General features: G+C 44.5%; 1 protein-coding gene across 1 annotated transcript in view; it reads right to left on the bottom strand.

The window, feature by feature from the left end:
* The window catches only part of RIMKLA (ribosomal modification protein rimK like family member A), a 36,368-nt gene extending 13,522 nt beyond the window's left edge, over positions 1–22,846 (bottom strand). The window contains exons 1-3 of the mRNA XM_057700204.1: positions 22,684–22,846; positions 7,060–7,290; positions 3,548–3,634 (exon numbers count right to left, since the gene is read on the bottom strand). Of these exons, the coding sequence (XP_057556187.1) occupies positions 3,548–3,634; positions 7,060–7,290; positions 22,684–22,846 (481 nt within the window). The remainder of the gene's footprint in view (positions 1–3,547; positions 3,635–7,059; positions 7,291–22,683) is intronic.
* Positions 22,847–25,135: the final 2,289 nt, after the last annotated feature.

Genomic DNA, 25,135 nt, shown 5'->3' with positions numbered 1-25,135 from the left:
CAGCTCATGCAGCTTCATACCAAAAAAGCAAATAACCCAATCCACAAATGGGAAGAAGACCTAAATAGACATTTCTCCAAAGAAGACATACAGATGGCCAACAAACACATGAAAAGATGCTCCACATCACTAATCATCAGAGAAATGCAAGTCAAAGCCACAATGAGGTATCACCTCACACCAGTCAGAATGGCCATCATCACAAAGTCTGGAAACAACAAATGTTGGAGAGGGTGTGGAGAAAAAGGAACTCTCCTGCACTGTTGGTGGGACTGTAAATTGGTACAGCCACTATGGAAAACAATTTGGAGGTTCCTTAAAAAACTACAAATAGAACTACCATATGATCCAGTCATCCCACTACTGGGCATATACCCAAAGAAAACCATAATCCCAAAAGAAACTTGTACCATAATGTTTATTGCAGCACTCTTTACAATAGCCAGGACATGGAAGCAACCGAAATGCCCATCAACAAATGAATGGATACAGAAGATGTGGCATATATATACAATGGAATATACTCAGCTATAAAAAGGGATGAGATGGAGCTATATGTAATGAGGTGGAGAGAACTACAGTCTGTCATACAGAGTGAAGTAAGTCAGAAAGAGAAGGACAAATATTGTATGCTAACTCACATATACGGAATCTAAAAATGGTACTGTTGGACTCAGTGACCAGAACAAGGATGCAGATACAGAGAATGGACTGGAGAACTCGAGGTATGGGAGGGGGCGGGGGGTGAAGGGGAAACTGAGACGAAGCGAGAGAGTAACACAGACATATATAAACTACCAACTGTAAAATAGTCAGTGGGAAGTTGTTGTATAACAAAGGGAGTCCAACTTGAGGATGGAAGATGCCTTTGAGGACTGGGGCGGGGAGGTTGGGGGGGCTTGGGGTGGGGGCGTCAAGGAAGGGAGGGAAGATGGGGATATGTGTATAAAAACGGATGATTGAACCTGGTGTACCCCCCCAAAAAATAAAAAATAAAAAAAAATAAAAAAAATAAAAACCATAATAAGATACCACATTACACTCACTAGGATGCCTATAATAAAAACAAATTACACATTTAAAAGTTGCTAAGAATGTAAATCTTAAAAGTTTTCATAAGAGAAAAAAATTCTTTAACTGTGTATGGTGACAGATGTTAACTAGACTTATTGAGATCATTTCCCAATATATATAAATATCCAATCACTATGGTGTACACCTGAAACTAAAACAATGTTTGCATGTCAACGATACCTCAATTAAAAAAATTTTTTTAAATAAATATATAAAATGGGTGCATATATTACTAATGCTTGGAAAACAAGCATTTTGGCTTATGGCTTGTTTTTATGGTGGAGGTATGGTGACCATTTCCGAAATTTGTCAAGACAAATTAATATTCCAATATAAAAGTTTTATTTAGTATGTGAAGAAATGGGAACTCTCACACATTGCTGGTGAGAATGTAAAAATGGCATAACTGTTGTGGAAAACAGTTTGGCAGTTTCCCTAAAGCTAAACACAGAGTTACCATAGGACCCCGCAATTCCACTCTTAGGTATATACCCAAGAGAAATGAAAACATATGTTCACACAAAAACTTGTTCATGAATGTTCATAGCTGCATTATTCATAATAGCCACAAAGTAAAGCAACCCAAATGTCCATCAGCAGATGAACAGATAAACAAAATGTGGTATATCCATACAAGAGAATATTACTGAGCCATAAAAAGGGATAAAAAACTGATGCATGCTACACCATGATGATCCTTGCAAACATCATGTGAAATCAGGGAAACTGACACAAAAGGGCACATATCATATGGTTCCATTGGAGGTAAAGCCATAGAAACAGAAAGTAGATTAGTGGTTGCCAGGGACTAGGGGAGGGGCCATCGGGACTGACCTTCAACAAGTACAGGGTTTCTTTTTGGGGTGGTGGAAATGGTATGGAATTAGTGTAATAGTTGTACAGAAAAGTGAAGATACCAAAATCCTCTGAATTATATAATTTAAAAGGGTACTTTTTTTGTTTTGTGAATATCTCAGTTTTAAAAATATCTAAAAATACTACATCTTCTATTTAATTTGTTTATCATCCATCTTAGCTTTCTATAATGTGAGCTCCTGAGGGCAGGAATTTGTGTTCTGTTCCTTTCTGTATCCCCCCGGCACTTGGTGGGCACTCAAAAAACATTCGTTGAATTTTATTTTATGTATATTTTACCACAATAGAAAATTAGCTGAGACACTGCATTTTTGCACTGTAGTACATCTGAATAGTATTCAGAGCCACACCTTGCCACCCTAACACATTTCTCTTATTCCTCAACAGGATCCCTCTCCTTTCCCAGCCTGCTTTGCCCACACCTGCTTCTGTATGTTGCTCGCCCAGTTCGAATTCCACATTCCAACTGGAGTCTCCTTTTCTTCCTCTGAAGCCTTCCCTGCCTCAGGGCACTGGGGGCCCCTCCCTCCACTTGGCTCAAACAGGCGCTGGGACACAGCGGCCATCACCCTGCAATGCTACGTCTCTACTCTACACATTGGGAGCCAAGAGCAGTGAGTGTGTCAGGTTCATAGGAATTGTTCATTCCATGTCCGTCTAGGATGCCTCCTCTCACTCCAGATGCCCTGAGCAGTGAAGGATGCCTTCTGGGTATCACCAGGAGTTACCCACTCACATACCACAAGGGAGGGGGACGGCTTTCTGCTCCACACGTCCTTTTCAACTACTATGTCCTGAGCACTGTAGCAGGTCTCGGAGACAGAGATGGGCAAGACCTGGTTCCCACCCCTGAGCAGCTCACAGTCAGAAAGAGGAAAAGGCATAGAAGTCTATAACTGTCATAAAGCATAGTACTACGCTAGAGGCGTGGACGAAGTGCTTCGGAAACACAAAGAGAAGAGCAATTAGTTTTGTCTGGAAGAGAGGGAAAGAGACCAGATATGTGGAAGGAGAAGAAATGACATGAAGGTGGCCTTAAAGCATGAGCAGAAGTTCACTAGAGGGCTGAGGAAGATGGCATTCCCAGCAAAGGGAAGAGAGCAGAGGTTTAAAGAGAGCAGAATACATGGTCTAGTCTGGAATGGATTACAGGGGGTTCATGTGGCCAGAAAAGGCTGCAAAGGAAGGTGGCCTGTTCGCCCAGGGCCTTCAGTGCTGCAGTGAGGAATATGAACTGTGTCTAACAGGCAACACAAGTTCTTGGGAGGATTTTTCAGCAAGGGAGTAACAAGAAGAGATCTTCGTTTCAGAGAAGTTGCTCCCCCTAAAGAATAGAGGATGCACTGGCAGTGGAGTTAGGGAAACCAGTCAGAATGACGTCAAGAGCCTGCTGCCAGAGTCCAGGGAAGGGCTGGGAAGGGTTTGGACAAAGCAAGGACCGTGGACACAGTGAAGAGGGGACAGAGGTAAGGACTACACCGCAAGCTCCGCAAGGGGGAGCTCCATCTCTCTGAGTAGCACTTCTGCGGCACGGGGTGAGGGTCTCCTCCGAGCAGAGAGGTGGCCCAAACAGAAGCCCGGACAGAGTGGCACTGACCCCGGTGTCCACGCGTGCTCTTCACCACGACGGGGTAGCCCAGTGGCTCGGCTTCATCGATCATTTTTGAAAAGTCTTCATGCCCACCTGCCAAGAAAAGCAAAAGTCAGTGAAGGTGAGGCTGATGGTCCAGGGCTCTGTGGGAATTCTTTGGAGGCCTCGCACTTCTCTGATTAAGGCAATTTCAATCCATGCCATCCGACAGACATGCATTGTGCATATGTCATACAAAAGGTGAGAGCAAAGAGATAAGGAAAGCAGCATTATCACGTGCTTCTACGTGGCACAGGCTTCACATGCTCTAGTTCATATAATTGTCATGACAATCCCACAGGCAGGGCAGGGGTTTTTCCCTTACAATGGCTGTGGTAGGCAGAATTCTAAAAAGGCCCCCAAGATCCCACCTGCTGGTGTACATGCCCTGTATAACTCCCTCTCCAGAGTGTAGGAGGGACCAGTGACTGTGCCGGGATGACATTCCTGAGACTAGGCTAATAATCAGCTGACTTTGAGTTAATCAAAAGGGAGATGATTCTCAGCGGGCTTGACCTAATCAGGTGAGCCCTGTAAAAGAAGGTGAAGCATCAGAGAAACTCTCCTGCTGGCCTTGGGGGAGCAAAGTGCCATGCTGGAGAGAAATCCATCTGACAGGGCCAATAGGCAGCCTCTAGGAGGTGAGAAAGGCCCTCAGTTAACAGCCAGCAAGTAAGTGAACTGCAAGAAACTGAATGACAACCAGTGAGCCTGGAAGACCCCAGACCTCAGATAAGGTCCCAGCCCAGCTGCCCCTTGATTTCAGTCTGGAGAGACCTGAGCAAACAACCCAGCTATGCCGTGGCTGAAGTTCAGACCTCCAGAAACTGTGAGATGATAAATGGGTGTTGTTTCAGCTGCTAAGTTTTCAGTAGATTGTTGTACTGCAGTAGAAGACCAATACCCAATGAAAGCAAGCCTGGGATTTATCTCACCCAAAGTTCATGCTTTCAGCCCAAATTGGCTCCACTACACTCCTTTAAGTCTTCATTTAAAAAATATGAATATTGATGTGTATTAAAATCTTTCTAACTTGCTTTATAAGCTTCCTTGATTTCCTATACCTTTGCATGTTTCAGGGACCATTATTCTGCCTACCACAGGTGATATAGTAGTTCATCAATTTTTTGCAAAGTAAAATATTCTGGTATATTAATAAGACCTGTCACAAAAGTGCTAATGATTAAAAAAAATAAAGCAGCATGAAGAGACAGTGTAGAAAATCAGGGGCATCTTCACAAAGACATTTTATAAGAAGAGAACTCCCAGCTTCCTGACACCCGACGATAAATGTAACTCCTCTCTAGCCATCCTTCTGTCCTTCCCATATAATACAGTGCAAAAGGGGTCTGCTTATCTTAGGCCATCCCTGCACCTGTGCCTCAGACCCCTTTCTCTCTCACCTCCTCAGGGATCTTGCACCATTAAGTGTCCCCTCTCTGTTGTATCTTCAACCTCTCAGTTCAGAATCCCAGCAGCATTTTAAATATGCTCAGTTATTTCCCATCTTAAACAAATAAAACCCATTCCTTGACCCTGCATCACCCCTTAAGTACAACCTTATGTCCCTACAATCAAGCTACTCAAAGGGTTTCCATTTCCTCACTTGCCATTCGCTTCCTCATTCTTGACAAGTTGGCTTTTCTCCCTATGGCTAAACTGAAGCTGTATTCATTGAACTCCCTGTTGCTAAATCCAACACACGTCTCTGTGCTTACGTTACACATTCTCTCAGAATTAAGCACCACTTTTAATTATACCCCTCCTTCTTGGGATGTGCTTTCCATTGGCTTCTGTCACCTCTCTTCGTTCTCTTCTCACTTCTCCAGTTGCTCTTAACTTGGCCTTTTGCATAGGTTCTTCTTCCTTTTCCAGTCCCTAAAGGATTCCCTCTCGAGCTCTCTTTAAATGTTATTATTTTATTGTGGTAAAATATACATAACATAAAATTTACCATTTTAACCATTTTAGGTGTACCACTTAGGCCTCTCTTCACTGTACATATTCTCCGTGAGTAATCTCATCCATTCTTGTGACTTCACTTAATGGAAGTTTCCAAATCCACTTCCCTAGTCTACCCCTCTCGCAGGAGCTCCAGACCCACTTATCTACTGCCTACTGAGCACTTTTACTTGCATGTATTGTAGACACCTGAAACAAAATGTGTCCCAAGCTAAAATAATCTCTCCCGACAATGCCTTGCCCTACCCACCAATCTGTTTCTCCTCTTCCACGGGTCTAGTCTCAGCGAGTGTTTGCTTTCACATCTGGTTGCTCAAACCAAAAACCAGAGTCACTCCTGATTCCCCTCCATGCTCCTTATAGCCAATCAATCATCATGTCCTAATACTTCTTTCTCCTTCCTAAGTCCTGAATCTGTTCGCTTATCTGCATTCTTACTATGACTGCCTTAGTTTACACCATCATTGCTCACTGGCATTGTTTATAAAGCCTACCAGTACATATCCTGACTCTATTTTGCCCCTGGTCTAATTCCTCCTCCACAGTGTAGCCGAAGTGATATTCTGAACTCTGATCAGGCCATTTCCTTGCTTAAAGCCCTCCGATAACTTCCTGTCAGTCTCAGGATTACACCGATCACTTTCATGTACTGTATATGGTGACTTCCTATCTTTCTAGTCTTACATCTCAACGCTATCTCCCTGACGTTCTACAAACTACTCAAAATACCACTGATGGGTCATGTTCTCTCTTGCCTCTAGGTCCTTCTATATTCTGCTTTCTTCTTAGACTGTTCCCCTGCCCTCCTTGCTTTAGCTGGATAACTTCAGCTAGTTTAGATGTTATCTCTTCTGGGGAAGCCTTCCTTCGTTAACATCTACTAAACTAAAGTAGGAGCTCTCCTGTGTATTCCTGTGCCATCCTGCACTAACTCTTATCCTGGCACTGCACTGAAATTGCCTGCTTACTTGCTGTCCTCTGCCTCTGATGAACTGGGAATGCCTTGAGGGCAGGACTCTCTTACTTATTACTAGAGCCTGGTGCCTAGTGTGGTAGTTGCCACATAGTGTGTACCAGCTACATTTTTTTTTAAGCTCTTTATTGGAATATAATTGCTTTACATTTTTGTACCAGCTTTTGAGGTACACCAAAGTGAATCAGCTGTATTTATACATATATCCCCGTATCCCCTCCCTCCCGCGGCTCCCTCCCACTCTCCCTGTCCTGGCCCTCTACGGCATCACCCGTCATCGACTTGATCTCCCTTCGTTATACAGCCAGCTACATTTTTAGTGAATGAGTCCCAGAGAGAAAGAAGCAGAGACATTTCAGACAGACGGAATGACTACGTTAAAGACTCAAGGTGTTGAACCGCTTAAGATGAACAGAATCACTGAAGATGAACAGATTCACCTTGAAAACCAACAAGAGATACTAGAGGGCTTCCGGGGAGAGAGAACACAGAGATGCAGGTGATTTGGAAAGACAAGTCTCAATCCTACTTTAAGGACACTCACCATAGGAGAAGGTGTCGGGCATGGGGACCCCATGTCCAGCCAGCTCCTGGAATGTCCAGAATTTGTTGATGCAGTTTAGAATGCTCTGTGGACGATTGACTAAGCGGCAGCCCAACTTCTCCAGGTGTCGCAGGACAGTGATGTCGCTGTCCGACTGCACTGAGGGTGTGGGCACCCGGACAAGCACCACGTCTGGGAACGTGGTGAGTGCCTTCTGATTCAGCTGCAGGCCTGCAATCAAAGAAAGAAATGAGCTCTGGGCTGGCCGTCATCTAGTCCCACCAGAAGCACTGGTTCCAACAGACTCCTCAAGACTGAACCTAGCAGGAAGATAGCCTTGAAAATGGCACTTGGATATCCTGTTGTAATGAGAAGCTACCGTCCACCCTATACTCCAATGGGCAGAGCATGACACTGAGGAAACACAAAAGAATGAACAGGGTTGGGGGCGGGGGGGAGGGCAGCATATCGAGAATAATCCAGGTTAGAAGGATCCATAGGAGATAATGTAGTCCAGCACCCTCCTTCCATGTAGGACTAGTATTACTCAAAGTGTAGTGGCTTAGGAGGCTGGAGACTTAATGACAAGGAATGCAGTCTGGGTCAATTTACTACTCTTATGACTTCATCTTTAAAAGTCATCTGGAATATCATGAATATAAAGAATGTGAAAACGTCAATGTTAAGTGAAAAAAAAAACAGGATACAAAATTATCAATACAAGTTAGAAAAGGCTAGAAGGAAATATACCAACATTTTAACAGTGGGTAAGAGGATTATAGATGATTTTTTATTTATACTTATCTGTATTTCCCAAAATATCTCCAACTGCGTATTACCTTTATAACAAAAACTTTAAAAAATCAATCTACTAAAAATCAATTCAATATTAAGAAAAACTAGAATGCATCCCAAAACAATTGGTCTATATAGCCAAAGGACTCAAACCTGCATGACACCGGATGAACTGGGAGTATTAGCTTGTAGTGAAGACTCAGAGAAACAGGAGTGCAGCCTTCACTTATCTGTAGGCTTCCAGGCAGAGGAACTGTTTGGCTTGTGTTCCATGACCTCAGGAGATAGAGCTGAGGAGCTATCCATAAGCGCATTATTTTGTCTGACTGTTCACTACTATATCCCCAGCCCCTAGAACAGTATCTGGTGCATGACAGGCACTCAGTGTTTGTTTAATTATATAGAATCTACATGGAGATAGATTTGGGCTCAAAAAAAGGGATACTTTTCCACTGCCTTAGGATGGAATGTGCTGAGGCTCACTGGTCATCTGAGGATGGCACAGAAGGAATGCAAAGGTTAGATAAGCTCACAGCAGTCTGCTTGATCTCTTTCAACCCTGACACGTAATGTGGTGTGTATTACTCTAAGAAGTTACGTGGGCATCTTCGGTGCACCCAGCACCTGGGAATTGAGTGATGGAGACAGGAAATGGACTGGGTAGGGCAATGAGAAGTGAGTTCAGGGAATTACTTGGTTTGCCTTAGTGAACCTTAAAGGAGTCTCTAAAATGCTCTACAGAAGACCTTTTAAACACAGCTTGAGAACCATCTTATAGGCTTTAACCTAAAGCACTTCAATTTCATAAGTGATAAAAGTATACAACTATGTAATTCCAAGAAAACAAAAGGTACTAAGGAAGTTACTATTTCTCTACTGTGGGACAAATAATATCAATACAAAAACTCTGCTAAGCAAAGCAAAACAAAACAAAAGCAAGCAAACAGAAAAACCAAAACCACAAAACTACTACATGGATCTAACTTGCACAGCTTCCTCTCATTCTAGATGTTTCACCAATTTAAAACAAAGAGAGTAAGTGCAATCATTAAGTTAAATTGTTTTCAGTACTTCTGTTGCTAGAGTGAACCCAAGGAACTGGAACATAATTCTCAGGGATGATTTGTAAAGAGCATTCAGGTTATTTTCACTTTGTCATCAGAAAACAGTATCATTTATACATGCTTTTTCCTTTGTCACTTACAGCCCCTGGGGAAAATAATATGAAAGGGGGAAAAAAGCAAACCCTGAATAATATTCTTAAAATTGGTAGGAGAAGAAAGAAAAGTATTCAAGTCGGTGAAAATGGCGAGTAAATACAGAACACTCAGGGGAAAAGCAACAGCCCAGAACATTACATAATGAGATAATATATGCAGAAGTGCTTTCAGAATTACAAAATGCTATACATATGCAAGGCGCTGGCATTATTATTGCACAGACATTCTACTGAGCAAGGTAGGACACTTTATGGAGATTTGTACCACCTGATGAGAAAAAATGGCTTTGCAACAGAAAAGTGACCTAGAGAGATGAGAAGCAGCAGAAACGGCTGGCTTTTAAATCTCAACATGAGACCACAGACAAACAGTTAAACTTCTAAATGGGAAGAAAAGAATTCAATCATTTCTGGAAATACCAACCACAAGTGGACAGAGACAGCTCAGCCTCGACAAGCAGAATCACGTACACCTAGGAAGTCTTACCATGACTTCATCTCTCTTCTCCAAAGGTAAATCTTTGGGCCTGGCTCATTCCAACTGAAGCCTTTAATAAATGAAGAATGGAATGGGTTAACGTGGAGCTGAAAAGGCTCTCCCAAGCAGTTAGACAGGTCTGCTCTCTGACTGTGCTGGCCGTGCAGCTCTGTGCAGAGCGGGACATGATGGGTTTAGGGAAAACACCTGCACAGCCAGTTACTTCTCTGCCCATTGACCCAGCTCCAGCATCCTTGCTACAGGGCAACGTCACCTGCCCCACGTTCATGCCCGTTTTCTTTGCTGTCTGCACCTTGTCTAAATCACCATTTCTAGAAGTAGGAGACAAGAAAGAGTCTGCTGCTCGCCGTGCTGTCCTTGAGCAGGAACAGCAGTTCCACACAGCTATGGCCAAGAACAGCTTGGGTTTAAGGCTGGAGCTTGGCAAACCTGTCAGCAAATTCTGAAGCATTTAACCACTTAGTAATTTCTCTCCCTCTCCGCATTAACATCTCCCCTCAGGAAAGGATGGAGCTTAATGTGTCACCTTTCCTGGGATCCTTAACGTTCCCACTGCAATCTACGGGCCTTAAACCAAGGGAATGGAGGGCTGGTGCAGGACCTCAGGGAGAGCAGGGCTCTGCTTGGCTGCCGTGATGAAAGGAAAGCCGGGAACAATGAGGGGCTCATTCCCTCAATAACAAGGGATTTCATGTGATTGAGTGCCCTAGTACTCTTGGGTATCACCTTGACCTGGGAAGCAGGGTTGAGGGAAAAGAGCTGAGTTGCTTCTGGGATATTTGGGGTCTCCCAGACTCCTAGACTGGGCTTGAGATTTACTATTTAGCCTCAAACCACTTTTTAAAAAACTAAAATGATCACTCTGTCTCCAAACAGGTCAATAAGATCGTGAAAAAGATCAGTCCCCAGACTAGTTAGTATAATGACCAATAGCCAACCTAGTCTAAATCAACTTTTTGAAACCACAATATTTTATCCATATTACTTCTAAAAAGGATAATATACTTTTTATGGGTAATTACGTTCTGATTTCCTTTTGACTACTATTTATATTTGGAAATATTTTAATGTATTAAAAACAGGATAGAAAAATGAGTAACTTTTTTTTTAATCTCTTTATTGGAAAAAAATGAGTAACTTTTCCAAAGAATTGAGCCTGTTTTTTTCTAACCTATATATTGGATTAAATGAATTCTACAAAACTAGACATTTGCATTTATATGTACAACAGCAAAGACATGCACTTAATAAAACAGAGAAATAGCTTTAGAAATATAAACAAATTATTGGAAAATAGAGCTCTAAAAATTAAAACCCATTCTCATTCATACCAACACAGGGAAGAAGTATGGATAATAAAAGGTGCAGTCATCCAGATCTGAATTTGCCTAACATTTTTATTGATCATCTATTGTATTGGAGAAATTTTGCTAAGAACTTTCATATGTATGATCGCATTTAAATTAAAGATGTCTTGTTAAAAAAAACACAAAAACAAACAAAGAACAGACTTGTGGTTGCCAAGGGTGAGGGAGGGACGGAGGGATGGAGAGGGACTGGGAGTTTGGGGTTAGTAGATGCAAACCATTACATTCAGAATGAATAAACAACAAGGTCCTACTGTATAGCAGAGGGAAATATATTCAATGTCCTGTGATAAACCATAATGGAAAAGAATATAAAAAGAATGTATATGTGTGTAAAACTGAGTCACTTTGCTATACAGCAGAAATTAGCACGGCATCGTAAACCAACTACGCTTCAAAGAGAAACAAAAGACGTCTTGTACACGCATCCCTGCACCAGATCTGACTGTCAAAGTCTTTGCATTTACACAGAACTGATGCACGTGGGTCACTACCCTCCAGACCTGCAGGCACACAACAGTCATTCATGTGTACACACATGCAACCCTGGCTTCACAACTAAAAAGCAAGCTTCAAAACTAAACTGGCTTCCTGTATGCTAGGAAAACAAAAACAAAATCAAAAACCCTTCATGTACAAAGCAAGTGGCAGAAATAAGAAAATAGCAGAACACTGTAGCAGAGAGCAAGCAAGGAGCTCACTACGGCAGCTTTCAGAACCACTTGCATTTGAGTAGGATCATGTAACCCTCCTGGTAGCGAAGCTCTGAAAGTTGTCAGAAAGGAATCAACACTATAAATAAAGTAAGTGGATCATAATCCACTTATTGTGTTGTGTTAGGAGGAAGATGTGTCATCCCAGACATGACCTGGCTCATCTCAATCACTCTTCAGGTTTTCTCCGGTCTCTTTCTACCCTACCGGCCCCCCCGCCCCCCCCCCCCAGCATTTTCTCATAAGGAAGTTATTTTTATTCTTATCAGGTAGATGCTATGCCACTCCTTCCTTTTCAAAGGCCTTTGTTACTATCCCCAAAGAAATCTCACCTCCACCTCATTAAGACCCACAGTCATTATGTGGTCACTTTCTCTTTCCACCAACTGCTAGTCTGAGGTCATTTAATTCGATTCAACCTTTATTGAACTGTTGAGATGAGTTAGACAGCACTCTGAAGCAGGAATACAAAGATAAGCAGATGGTCTCTGCCTACCAGGAGCTTATCATCCCCTTATGGAGAAAGATATCGACATAATTTTAATTCATTCAGTCACTCAACACACATTTATTGTTTCATGCATTCGTTCAGTGATGCTTTATTGAGCACCTACTTTGGGCCAAGCCCAGTGTTAGTGCGGGTTTCCCCAGAAGGACTCCTGGAGACAAGGACTGAAATGCAAGAGGTTTATTACCAGGGCGGTAATTTCAGGGAACACTGGGAAGGGAGTAGAGAAGGCAGTGATGCAAATCAAAGCTGTGTTATGAAGTGGGTGCCCACCTTGGCACCCAGGGCTTAAGCCTGCAGGGCAACAATAAGAAATGGTTTCATGCACACTCCTCGGTTACCCCACCCGAGGGCAGGGGCGCTAGCGATTTCTCATTGTTATACACCAGCCCTGTCTTTGATTGAGAGCTGATCCAGGAGTGCGGTATTAATTCTCTGCCTCTTCTGGCTTGTTATGCATGTGTGGGCAAAGCGAGCTCCTGTGACCACAGAAAGCCCTCAGGCAGAGATTCAGGTGCTGATAGAGGTGATGAGATTCAGGGTGGTTGGGGGTGGGGTAGTACCATCAAATGGTAAGAGCAAAAGGGACAGTGAAGGAACAGGCAGTCTTAACGGCTGGGCATAGGGGTTGAGGTGTGTGAGTGAAACAAACAATATCCCTGGAATTTAAGAAGAAAGAAAACAGACAACTGCAATTAATGTCATTGGTACTCTATGCAGAGCACCTGGGTATTAAGAAGAGTTAGTCTGGTTTGGGCAGGGGGTGGTGAGATTCTAACACAATGTGAGACGTGCTCTAACGGGCACAGTGACAGCAAAGGAGGAGGGAACCGTTAGGTGATTATTTCTGAGAGAGAATCAAGGAGAGCTTCAGAAAGTACATGTTGACTTGTAGAGCTTCTGGGCTAAGCAAACTAACAAATGCATAATGTCTACCTCTCAGAAACAAGTCGGTGGTCAAGGCATGGCAACTCATAAGCACTGAGTTCAGGGGTATCCCAGGGCTAACGTACTTGCAAAGGCCTTTCAAAAAGCTGAGGACACATGAGATGAGAAGCAATTATGGCAAAATGGATAAAGTCCTGGCCTCCAAGTCAGAGACTTGATTTAATTCTGTGCCGTCATTTAACAGCTTGGCAAGACACAAAAATAATCCCTGCGTCTCAGTTTCCTCTTAAGTAAAATGGAAGAACTTGAAAACCTTCCTCTCTCCCACACCTCATCAACACAGTCTTTCCTGCAACCACGAAAACAAATCTCATCAAGCCCTTTTCCCCCTTTCCTATCAGGCTCTCAAGGCTCCAATCCCCAAGTCCATGTCACTTTCCTGGACTCTGACCCCCATCTGGCTCTGACAGTGCCTTTTCTTTCTTTTCTTTTTTAAAATATGTTGGCTGCGCTGGGTCTTTGCTGCACTGTGGCGTGCAGGATCTTTAGTCGCGGCCTGTGGCTTAGTTACCCCATGGCATGTAGGATCATAGTTCCCGTACCAGGGATCGCACCTGCATCCTCTGCACTGGAAGGCGGATTCTTAACTACTGGACCACCAGAGAAGTCCCTGACATTGCCTTTTCTACTCCCACCCTCCACTCCTGCCCATCTCGCCTGTGCCCCAGGGGACTCAATCAATGGAACTCAATGGGCAGCAAATCCCCTTTCCTTGACCTTTTCAGTGAGTGTTCCCTTCCTCTTCTTTTTCTGAGTCTAACTGAACCCTGGCTCTCCCCAGTGGCAATGCTTCCCCACCAGCCCTCCCAAGCTGTGGCGGTTTTCTCTCCCTCGCACCTGGGGTTATTGGGCCTAGAGGTAGGCGAGACATGCTCCTAGCTTCTCACTGTGGCTTGACCATCCTTCTACTCTCCTCCTAAAACACCCAACTTGACTCTCACCTGACTATACCACACATCTCCTCACTTGTGCAGGTCACCTAAAGACCCCACTCACTCTCCTGTCCTTGAAGCTTTAGCTCCAGACTCACTGACTCTCCAGTGCTGTCACAGACATTGGTGATGTCAATATCTCTGTGAAGATTTCTTCCAATGCCCAGGGCTCTGTCTCTTGACCTCCTTTCCTCCAAGGATCTTGTCTACCACCCCACCTCAGCCACTGCTCCCGGTTACATTCTAGACTTTATGTAGTGATCATAACTCCCATCTCCAACCACTGTCTCCTATCTTTCCAGCTCACTCTCTAGTACCCCAACTCCAGCCACACGTTGACACCACCCGGAACTACCATACATGGATCCCCCATCTTTTCACTGTCCCTCGCTCCCATCATACCCTCACTTCCCCTCTTACCCTATTTAAATTCCATAGTCAAGGGACTTCCCTGGTGGTCCAGTGGTAAAGAATCTGCCTTCCAATGCAGGGGATGCTGGTTCGATCCCTGGTCAGGGAACTAAGATCCCACATGCCGCGGGGCAACTAAGCCAGTGTGCCACAATTACTGAGCTGTGCGCCTCAACTAGGGGACCCCACAGGCTGCACGCTGCAGAGCCCATGTGCCCTGGAGCCTGCATGCCACAACTAGAGAAAGAAAACCCGCATGCCACAACTAGACAGAAACCTGCAGGCCACAATGAAGAGCCCACACCACAACAAAAGAGCCCACATGCCTCAATGAAGACCTCACATGCTACAAACCAAGACCTGATGTGGCCAAAAAAATAAACAAATTAAGTAAATAAAAATTTTAAAAAAATTCATTGTCAAGCACCACAGCATATACCCTCAAATCCTTGCACCCATTTCTTGTTTGGCTAAACCACAACCCCAGTTAGACTGATCCAATTCTGCCTACTTCATGTGCCCTCCTGTGCAATGGAACATGTCTGGAGAAAAAAACACACAAACCTGCTGACTGGCCTCAAAGGCATCCTTATTGCTGCCTGCTAAACATTCTGTTTCCCTAGTCCATTCACTCTCCTGCAGCCCCAGACAACTATCTCACACTTTCTTTTCTTGCCTCACATCTTTACTCCTTCTCATTCTCACTCTTCCTATTTCAATGAGAAAAACTGAAGCAATCAGAAAAGAACTTCTCTATAAGTTCCCACTATCACATCTACCCACCTGCACCTGTGCCAATAGGTGACCTTCTCTGTTATATATATAATGGCTGAAGTGTCCCTGTTTGTAGCTTAGGCCTACTCCTCAAAATATGCACTAGATCCTAACCCCTCTCCGTCACATAAGGCACTGTTCCAGCAGTTCACCCCTCTTTCCTACATCACCAATTTCTCTCTCCCTATTGGATCATTCACACCAGCATACAATATGCTATTATTTCCCCCTTCTTTAATAAATCCTCTCAAATCCATCTTTGAGCAATATCTTAACTCAGGCTGCTATTACAAAATACAATAGGCTGGGTGGCTTAAACAACATACATTTATTTCTCACAGTTATGGAGGCTGGAACTCTGATACGGGGGTGCCAGCATTGTTGTGTTCTGTTCCTTGCTTGCAGACAGCAGCCTTCTTGCTGTATCCTCACATGGCAAGGAGAGAGAGAGATATCAAGTTCTCTCATCTCTTCTTATAAAGGCACTAATCCCATTCATGCGGGCAGCACCCTCATGACCTCATCTAAACCTAATGACCTCCAAAAGGCACCACCTCCAAACACCATCACATTGGCGGTTAGGGTTTCAACATATGAATATGGGGAGAATACAATTCAGTCCATAGCAAGTTGTCAACCCATTTTTCACTTTCCCTTCATAACAAAACTCCTAAGACAGTATGTATATTCACTGTTTTCCATTACTTCATTGAAACTGCTCTTATATGAGTCACTAATGCTAAGGCCACACCCTAAAGCCAATGGTCAGGGACTTCCCTGGTGGCACAGTGATTAAGACTCTGAGCTCCCAATGCAGGGGGGCCTGGTTTGATCCCTGGTCAGGGAACTAGATCCCATATGCATGCCATAACTCAGAGTTTGCATGCCACAACTAAGAAGCCCACCTGCCACAACTAAGGAGCTCATGAGCTGCAACTAAGGAGCCTGGCTGCTGCAACTAAGACTTGGTGCAAATAAATAAAAATAAAATTATAAATCCAATGGTCAGTTCTCAGTCCTCATCTTACTTGATTTACCAGCAACAGCTGAAACAGTCTCATCACATCTTCCTTCTTAAAATACATTCTCCACTCAGCTTCCAGGACACCACACTCTCCAGGGTTTCTTTCTTTTACTTAGGATTCTTTGCTGGTTCCTCCCCCTCTCCACAACCACTAAACGCAGAGTGCCCCAGAGCTCAGTCCTGGGACCTCTTTTCTGTCGGTAGTCACTCCCATGATAGGTGTATGGAGATGGTCCTACTTTTGATATCTTCAGGCCAGGGCTCGTCCCTGAATCCCAAATTGACATGATAAACTGCCTACTTGCCATTTCCATTTCGATGTTTAATTGGCACCTGAGATTGAGAGCTGATCCTCACCACCTGCTCAAACCTACTCCTTTCACACCCTTTCCATACGAGTAAATGGCAAACTTTATTCTCACAGCTGCTCAGGACAAACTTTGGCATCCTCCTTGATTATTGATTAGTCTTTCCTATACATCCAATATCTGATCCAGTGGGCAAATTCTGACAACTTTGTCTTCAAAATATACCCCAAATCCAGTCACTTCTCACCTCCTCCCCTGAAGTCATTCTAGTCCAACAATCCTCATCCATCATCTCTCACCTGAATGGCAGCAACAACCTCCTAAGCGATCTCTCTGCTTCTGCCCTTGCTGCCATCAGTCTGTTCTCAACACTGGCCAGTATGACCCTGTGAACATATGGCAGGTCATGTCACCCCTCTGCTCAAAACCCTTCAGTGGATTCCCAGCTCATTCCAAAGTAAAATACAAAGTCCTTCCATGACCCACAAGGCCCTGTATATTGGCTCCACTCCCCCCCATCCCGCCCCACCCCCACCCACCTCTCTGATGCTCATTAACTCTCTGCTTTAACCACACTGGTTTTCTTGTTGTTCCTTCTTGCCTGAACCACTGTACTCCCAGATATCCAGACGGCTTGTATCCTCATCTCCTTCCGGTCTTTACTTGAACATCATGTTCTGGGTGAGGACCACTCCAGACACCTTATCTAAAGTTACAATCCCTTCTCCCACCCCTAGAAATGTGCTATTTTTAAATTCCTTTTCCCTTACTTACTTTTTTCTTCCTTAGCTCTTTTAACCAAATACTAATATATTTTATCATGTTTGTATTCTATCTCCCCATCTACAATGTAATCTCCTTGAGAGGCAGGGATTTCTGACTGTTTTGTTCTGGTGCCTAGATCAACACCCCACACACAGTAGGCAGTCAACAGATATTTGTTGAGCAAATGAATGAATGAAATCCTAATAATGAGGGAGACTGTGTCCGTTCTTACTCTCCCTTATATCTCCAGCACCTTGCACAGTGCCTGGCCTGGCACAGATCAGGCACCCAATTGATGTTTGTAGAATGAAGTAAAGGAATGAGTAGGATTGTTGTGAAGATTGACAGATAAAAGATACTGAAGTATTAACAACAGAGATACAGGAATGAAGAACCATTATTCCCCTTCATTCCTCAATACAAAGTAACTTAAATGTGTCACTTTCTCATAGCAGGAATCTTAAGTTACTTTTTAATACTGAAGGATCAAGTAGAAATAGATTGAGAATTTCAGATCTTGTTGTAGTTTTGTATTAAGACAATATAAAGCCCTAATAAGGTGAAGCCTCTCCAGGAAGTGGGTAAGGTGGCCCACCTATGTACTGGAGAAGTAGGTAGAGCCAGCTGTGGCTAGCAGTGATGTATCTGGATGTCCGTGGACTCTGCTAGAAAGGGGAATGACAAGGTGTGAATAGATGGAGACAACGTGGACCTCTCTGAAGCTCATTGTACCCCTTCCACCAGGCAAGCCTAACAAATTTGGTGAAGGTGTATGGTAGCGACAACAGGTGGTTCAGAAACCTATAAAGCAGGGCTTTGAGATCCACTAAGGATCCCAATCTATTGGTTCTAGAATGTTTTCCAACACAGTTCATGAGCTATCCCTAAAAACAGCTGTTAGAAACATCAACAGAAATCACACTTTAACCCATCCTCAGTCCTTGAGGTCAGTCCACAGTTACAAATGCAGACCCATGGGGTAAAGCGTATCCATTCAGTACTCACCTCAGTTTGGAAACATTACATGGTCGGTGCTTCCACCCACTGACCTTTCCACTTGCACTGGATGGTGGTTTATTTGGATTACAGGGTGTCAGGCACGGGCCTTTAGCTGGGACTGAGGTTAAAGATCAACCTTTACACACAAAGGTGAGCACGGTACGCTTTCCCGCTAGTGTCTTCTTGCACAGTACTGGGAGTCCATCCTTTCTCTGTGAAGCCCCTGTTGTAAGGCTGTGATAAGCCTGTTTCCTCATTCAAGTTTACTTAGGATTTCCCCCTACCCAAACCTTTTAAATCTTACTCACCTGATCACTACAAAGAACCAAGTGAAAGGATCCCAGAACACCTTAATGTAGAGAACATGACCTAGAAACTGCCATGCGGCCACCAAGGTTTTAGCTCTAAAGTAAGGGAAGAATGCTGAATCATCCTGCTCCTGGGAGCCATGCTGTAACACATCCTCATTTCCAGGTCAGGCTCATTTATTCTGTCTTGGTATCTGTCCCTGAGTTTGGGACTATACTTGTTCCTTGAGACAGTTAATTGTAAAGACCTGCGGGTGGTCAAAAAACTTGATTTGCACCAGTGACTATGCCCTCAAATAAATAAACGTCCTCATCACAAAAACAGTTATGCATCCAGTCATGATCTCCCAGACACAGCAGCTAATTACAGTACAAGTCTCACACACCTGAATTAGCCTTTAAGGCACTTCACTCAGTCATCCAACAAACATCAGCTGAAGGCCTACTATGTACCTGTTCTGGAGCACATATTTGAGGAATACCCAGTCATTTAGCGCGTGAGAGAAGATAAACTATGTAAATTGATAGATTACAATAAAACATGATGAATGCTATCTTAGAAGGTCTGCACAATGTTACTTGGCAGCAGATGGAAGAGAGAGATACCCGAGGGCTGGGTAAGGAGTCAAGACAGACTTTATAGAGATGAGTGACTTGAGCTGGATATGAGGGGTGAATAAAAAGTTACCCATGGGGGAGGGAGCTGGACCAGACAGGCATCTCAGGCAGAGGCAATTTCAGTGCAAGGGGGCAGGGAAGTCAGTGTAGGCTGATGCAGGGGGTAGAGTGGAAGAGAGGAAACAGAAAGTGCTGAGCCCAGAATTACTGAGTGTTGGTCCCAACTGCCAGCCAGCACTATGTGCCCAGACCCACTGACTGATGTTTATCAGATTAACATGTAAAAAGAACCTAGACCTATTATGCTTGGCATATGATAAACACTCCACGTATTTTGCTTTGAATATTACTATGTGCATTTTGGTGCCACATTCACCACCACCTTATCCTCAGGATTGAGAATAATTAACAAATATGTGTTAAATGAATGAAGAACTTGTGGTTTCTAAGAAGGAAGTGGTGATGGATAGGATTCTCATGATGCTACACCCAGCAGGAAGGTGAAGTGTTTTCTACAGGACTGCCTCAGTCACCTGAAGGTCATTCCCTTCCCAGTAGTCTCCCGCACCCGGATCTATGCTGGGTAGGGCAGAGCGCTGGGTTACAAAGGAGGACCATAAAACCTTGCATTTGCACAGCTTCTTCAGCTTGCTTCTATTATCTAATTTAAAATAACTTCAATCTTGAAATCCCAAACTTTTAACCTCTTGTCTGAATTCCATTTCATTTATAACCTGAAATTCTTACCTCTGGATTTGAGTTCGCACTAACCTCCATGGAGGGAAGATTGGCAATGAATTTAAGGAACTGGTGGAGTCACTGCCCATTCCTGTCCCAAACCGACCCCCCTTCATCTATTCCCACACAAATCTCAAGAAAGAATGGAAAGGAGCCTGAGTAAAGGTGGTACCTTAACTTCCTAAACTATCACATTACTTTGCAACGTCAGTGTCTAGCTGCAAGTTAGTGAAATTCAGTTCAATTCTACATCTACTGAGAAAGGTATAATCCTATGGGTCGCAGATGTCCTAAGGCATACTTATTGCATTATCACTGGCTGGGAATTAGGAGATTAGGTTTTTAAACATCAGTTTGCTGCCAACTAGCTGGATGGCACTGAGCAAGTCACTTCATCTCTTTGAGCATCATTTGTAAAATGAAGGGGTCAGAATGGGTGATCCCAAACTCCTTCCCAACTCTCACAATAATTCTCAAATGGGAAAGAGCGTCAATGTCACTGTAACTCTTTCTGTATTTCAAAGCCAGTAAGTTCTAGTGTTTACTTCAGAGGAATACTCTGGCTCAGCAAATTACCAACAATTTTCTATAGTTGACTCTAGAAGAAACTGGGAAATAGATTGCATATCTTTATTCATTCAAAAATATCTCTTGAGTGCCTATTAACATATGAGGCACTATTTAGACACTGTTACAGCACTGAACAAAGCAAACAAGCTCAGTCTTCTCATGGAACTCATTTCCTTGTATTTAATTAATCCCCCCATGCACCATGTACCAAATAAATCTTTGGACTGCTTTGGACGGTAGAAACGGTGATCTAATAGGTTTGTTCTGTGTGTTGTGATTTGTGTACGGCAATCTCTGAATGAGCAAAAAATTAAAACTGCTTCAAAAAATACCAGCCTTCAGTTTCTCCACTGACTAGGCAAATAACTACGTAGTTTAAAAAGAAGTAACTCCTGGTTTCTGAATAGATTGAGATACATTCACACATGAATTCCAGAAAAAATTTAAGATACTAATCAAAAGGGTTGAAATGTTTCCTGCAGCATTCGAATTTAATGTTTTCTTTTCCTATGACTGATTCTTTAAAATGGGGATTCAGATACAAAACACAGTATTTCCCTACTCTTTCACAGAATACATGATGGGTCTACAAAAAGGTACATGATGTGGAATGATGTGCCTATATCTCAAAAAAGGTATCTTTATAGGCTGTAAAATAAATAAAGAGCAAACTCTTGGGGTGGAAAGTTGTATATACTAGATCTAGATCAGTAAAACATAACAGATTATTCCGTTTAAGTATTGTACTGACACAGAATTTTAGAGCTGGAGGAACCTTAACCCTTAGTTTTATGAACAAGAAACCTGAGATTCAAAGACATAAAGTGACTTGGCCAAGGCAAAGCCAAGATACTTGTTAGCCACAAAGCTGTAATAAGAATCCAATTCTGCTAATTCCGTGTCCAGGAATCTAATTCTACATTAACTAACTATGAGAGTTTCAGCAAATCAAGACTAGAGAGATGGTCTCCTTTATGGTTGACAGCCACTGTTTTAGACTAAATGTATGATACCTAAGGTTTGTAGTATATTTCTCCAACAGACTATACAATCTGATATTACTTATGAAGGATTTCCATGTTCCACTTAGAAACAGGTCGTATTCAAAATGTCATTTGTAAGTATCCTGTTCAGAACTCGGAACCCCTTTCCCCTGCCAAAGAAAAGTAAAAAATAATGAGTTTATTTAACCAGGCTTGATTGAAATAATATGAATGGTATTCCAAAAAGCACTCTTACTGGGCCCAAAGCCCCTTGAGTCCTGGATCCCCTGAAGTGGCTGGATACCTCCAGACTGGAGGTTGGAGAGACTCAAAACTGCAAGCCAAGGGGGGAGGGGTAGTTCCTGAACCAGGATTCTTAACTCAGAGACTGTTTGTATTAGGATAATTAAAAGTATCTAAAAATACACTTAACCTTTTGAGGTCATGGTCACAGATGATGACCATGTCTTACCCCCCAAAATCTCTTGGACACAGCAGTGGAGAAGTCAGTGAGGCCAGAATGGTCCGCACCTGAAATCTTGGCTTTTCTGGAATCAGAATTCAGTACTTTCAGGGAGGATGATGAGTTTAAAGAAAACGCATCAAAGGTCTCCTCTCCCACTTTACACTCAAGAGGTGACTCCAATCTTTCTCAGATTTCTCCCTATCTTCCCGGATTCCTAGCTTGGGAATAATATTGTATGCAGTGCGTTACTGATGCCTGGACACTCCTGGAAAACTTTTTAAAAACATTCATCTTAATGGTGATTTTGTAAATTTAATGCGGGCTTCTATAAATCTAAACTGACAGGGTATCGAGGCGAGCAGAATTTGCTAATTTGGGGTTAGCTTGATTTTGCTCGGACCTCCAGGCGGCTTCAGGTGAATTCGAGTTCCTTCCAAACTAAGTCCCCAAGCGAATTAAATCCCGTTCTCAAATCTTGGCCTCAGGGCAGATGCTGGTGGTCAAAGCAGCTCTCAAGGTTAGGGGCTTTCCCTAACCCAACGATGTCTCTCGGGGGAGAGCGGCAGGTTTGGGGGCCCCGAAGAAGACTTGGCCCGGGGAGGCCCGGTGCGCGCGCCCATCCGCCAGCCCTCGGGGACCCCGCAGCGCCTCGCCGCCCTCCCGGGCCCGCCTAGCTCACCGAGGTTGCCGCCGACGATGGTGACGGCGATCTGGTCCATGAGCACCGCCCGGAAGCGCACGTCCTGCTCGGAGCAGCGCTGCCGGAGGGCGCGCAGGATCTGCACCTGCGGGTAGTCCTCGCGGATGCGCCGGTCCGTCAGGAACCAGAGCTGGGAGCACATGGCGGCCAGGGCGGCGGCGCCCGGCGGGGCGCGGGCCCCCTCGGCGCCCCGGGCCGCTCGCTCGGGCTGGCGGGCGGCCGGCGTCCCGGGCCAGCGCGCGCCGCGGCTCCGCTCCCGCCGGTGCGCCAGGCGCCTCTGCAGCCCTGACCCAGCGAATCTGCCCGGCCACTCAGCGCCGCCGCCGGCCCCGGCCAGCCAATCAGCGCGCGGCGGCGGGCGCGGGCCGGCCGCTGGGCCAGCTGCAGAGGCGGCCGCGGCGGGCGGCGCCGGGGAGGGGCGGCGGGGCCCTGGCCTGCGGCGGCCGGGGGAGGGGAGCCGAGCGGGGCTGGCGGCTCCGGGGGAGCCCCGAGCGAGAGGGGCGGCGGCGAGGCTGAGCGAGGGCATCCCTGCCCCGCGCTGGACCCCGGTGGGCGTGGCGCTGCCGGCCGGGGTGGGGCGGCCGGAGCGGGAGGGGCTGGGGCGGCGGTCCAGGGAAGCCGAGAGGGTGTCAGGGCTGACGGACTAACGGTCCGCAGCGGGCAGCGGGATGCTTCCCAAAGGCCGTCCCGAGCACCCGGGGGCTGGGAGCATCGGCGGCTCCCTACAGAGCCCAGGACAGGGCCTCGGGGACGTCCCAAGGGAGACGCCGGGGCCTGGCGAAGGTCACGCAGCTAGGCCCGCAGTTGGACCTGGCCTTGGAATGCTCTGCCCCAACCCTGGCCTGGGGCTGGGGGTGGGGGTTGAGAGTTCAGATAATTCGAAGGTGCATTTCTCAGGGTCTCTGGTTTTCTTTCACTGGACATCCCCTCCCAGGATGCAGCAGTTCTGGGCCTGCAGAGCCTCAGTGTGAAGAACACGGACCTAAGACTCCTTTTAGTTAGAAGGACCACCAGCTGGTCTTCCCCCGTCCCCCCAGCCCATACAACTGAGTCATCTTTAAACACTGTCCTTGGTCCTAGCCAATTGCAAATTCTGCCAGCAAACAACAATATTTGCAGCCAGACCTTCCTTTCTAAATAACTGCAAGACTGAAGTTAGCCATCTTTGGAGATTGCATTTGCTCTTCCGGCTCATTAAAATATTTGTCTTTTTTTTTCTTCCTTTTTTTTTGGCTTAGGGAGGCAAGAGGAATTTCAAAGCAGGCCAAGCAATGACAATTTAGAAATGGGGTAAGATATCTCAGGTAAGGTATAGGCTTCGATATATATATTTTTCAGATATGTGCCTTTACCCACTAGATTTGCCATTGGAAAACTTCTGTCTAAATGGAATTTCAAAAATTAATTCTTTTCAAGCAATGTGAAGTAAATCCTTTTGTGTTGCAAAATACCCTCCCCTCCACCGCCATGAATCTCTTTTCTTAAAGTAGCAGTAACCGACTTGGGCATTAGAGGCTCTATCTTCTACCTTGACCATTTCCTTGATGTCCTATGATATATATTTTGTAGACCCTGATGTTTTCTACTTTGCTTCTGCAGAATCATAGTACATAGGATGTCTATAAGATGATGAGAATCATAGTTGTCTGCAATGATAATTTGTATATGAGTCAGTAAATTTAGAAATTGCTTACAATCCATTTTCATAATCATCTTCATAAGTCAAGAATGTTTAATTCATATGCAGATGGCTACCAAGATCCCCAAAACCCAAGCTTGAGAAACAGGATCTGGGGATACAGATGTTGCAATCACTTCTTCACTGTCTTTGCTCACCCTCCCTAGAAGGTTGCTACCACCACTGTGATCTCCCTTTTCTAGGATGGGTGATAAGTAAGGACCTGGGACAGTGGCATTTCCAGTTATGAGATAGCAAAACTTACATTGGTATGTTTTGTTGTGTTATCAAAATTATCAAACACAGAGGTAACTGCCTCAGATTTGGGTTATTTTCTAAGATGTTTTATCTTATGTAATATTTCTCCATAGATGACTCCCAAATTCAGTTCCCTGACCAGGGATTGAGCCCTTACCCCCAGCAGTGAAGCATGGAGTCTTAACCACTGGACCACCAGGGAAGTCCCCAAATTCAGTTTTAACCCTGATGTCTCTTGAGCTTTAACAATATAAAAACATGCTGCCCTGCCATCACCTCAATGTCCCTAGAGCTAAACTCATTCATTTCCCCTTCATTCCAGATTCAGCTGTCTTAAACAATAAGGAAAATGTATTATCTCATGTAACAGGAAATCTAGGAGTAGGTCAGTTTTAAGGTTTGTTCATTTAACAGCTCAATAACCTTATCAGGGACCCCAATTCTTTCCATCGTTTCACTTTGACTACCTTAGGCCAGTGCCCCTCATAAGTACAA

Source organism: Hippopotamus amphibius, chromosome 1 (assembly GCF_030028045.1).
Source record: "Hippopotamus amphibius kiboko isolate mHipAmp2 chromosome 1, mHipAmp2.hap2, whole genome shotgun sequence".
Lineage (NCBI taxonomy): Eukaryota > Metazoa > Chordata > Mammalia > Artiodactyla > Hippopotamidae > Hippopotamus > Hippopotamus amphibius.
The sequence above is the reverse complement of the archived record's forward strand: the minus strand, read 5'-3'. Positions and strand labels throughout refer to the sequence as shown.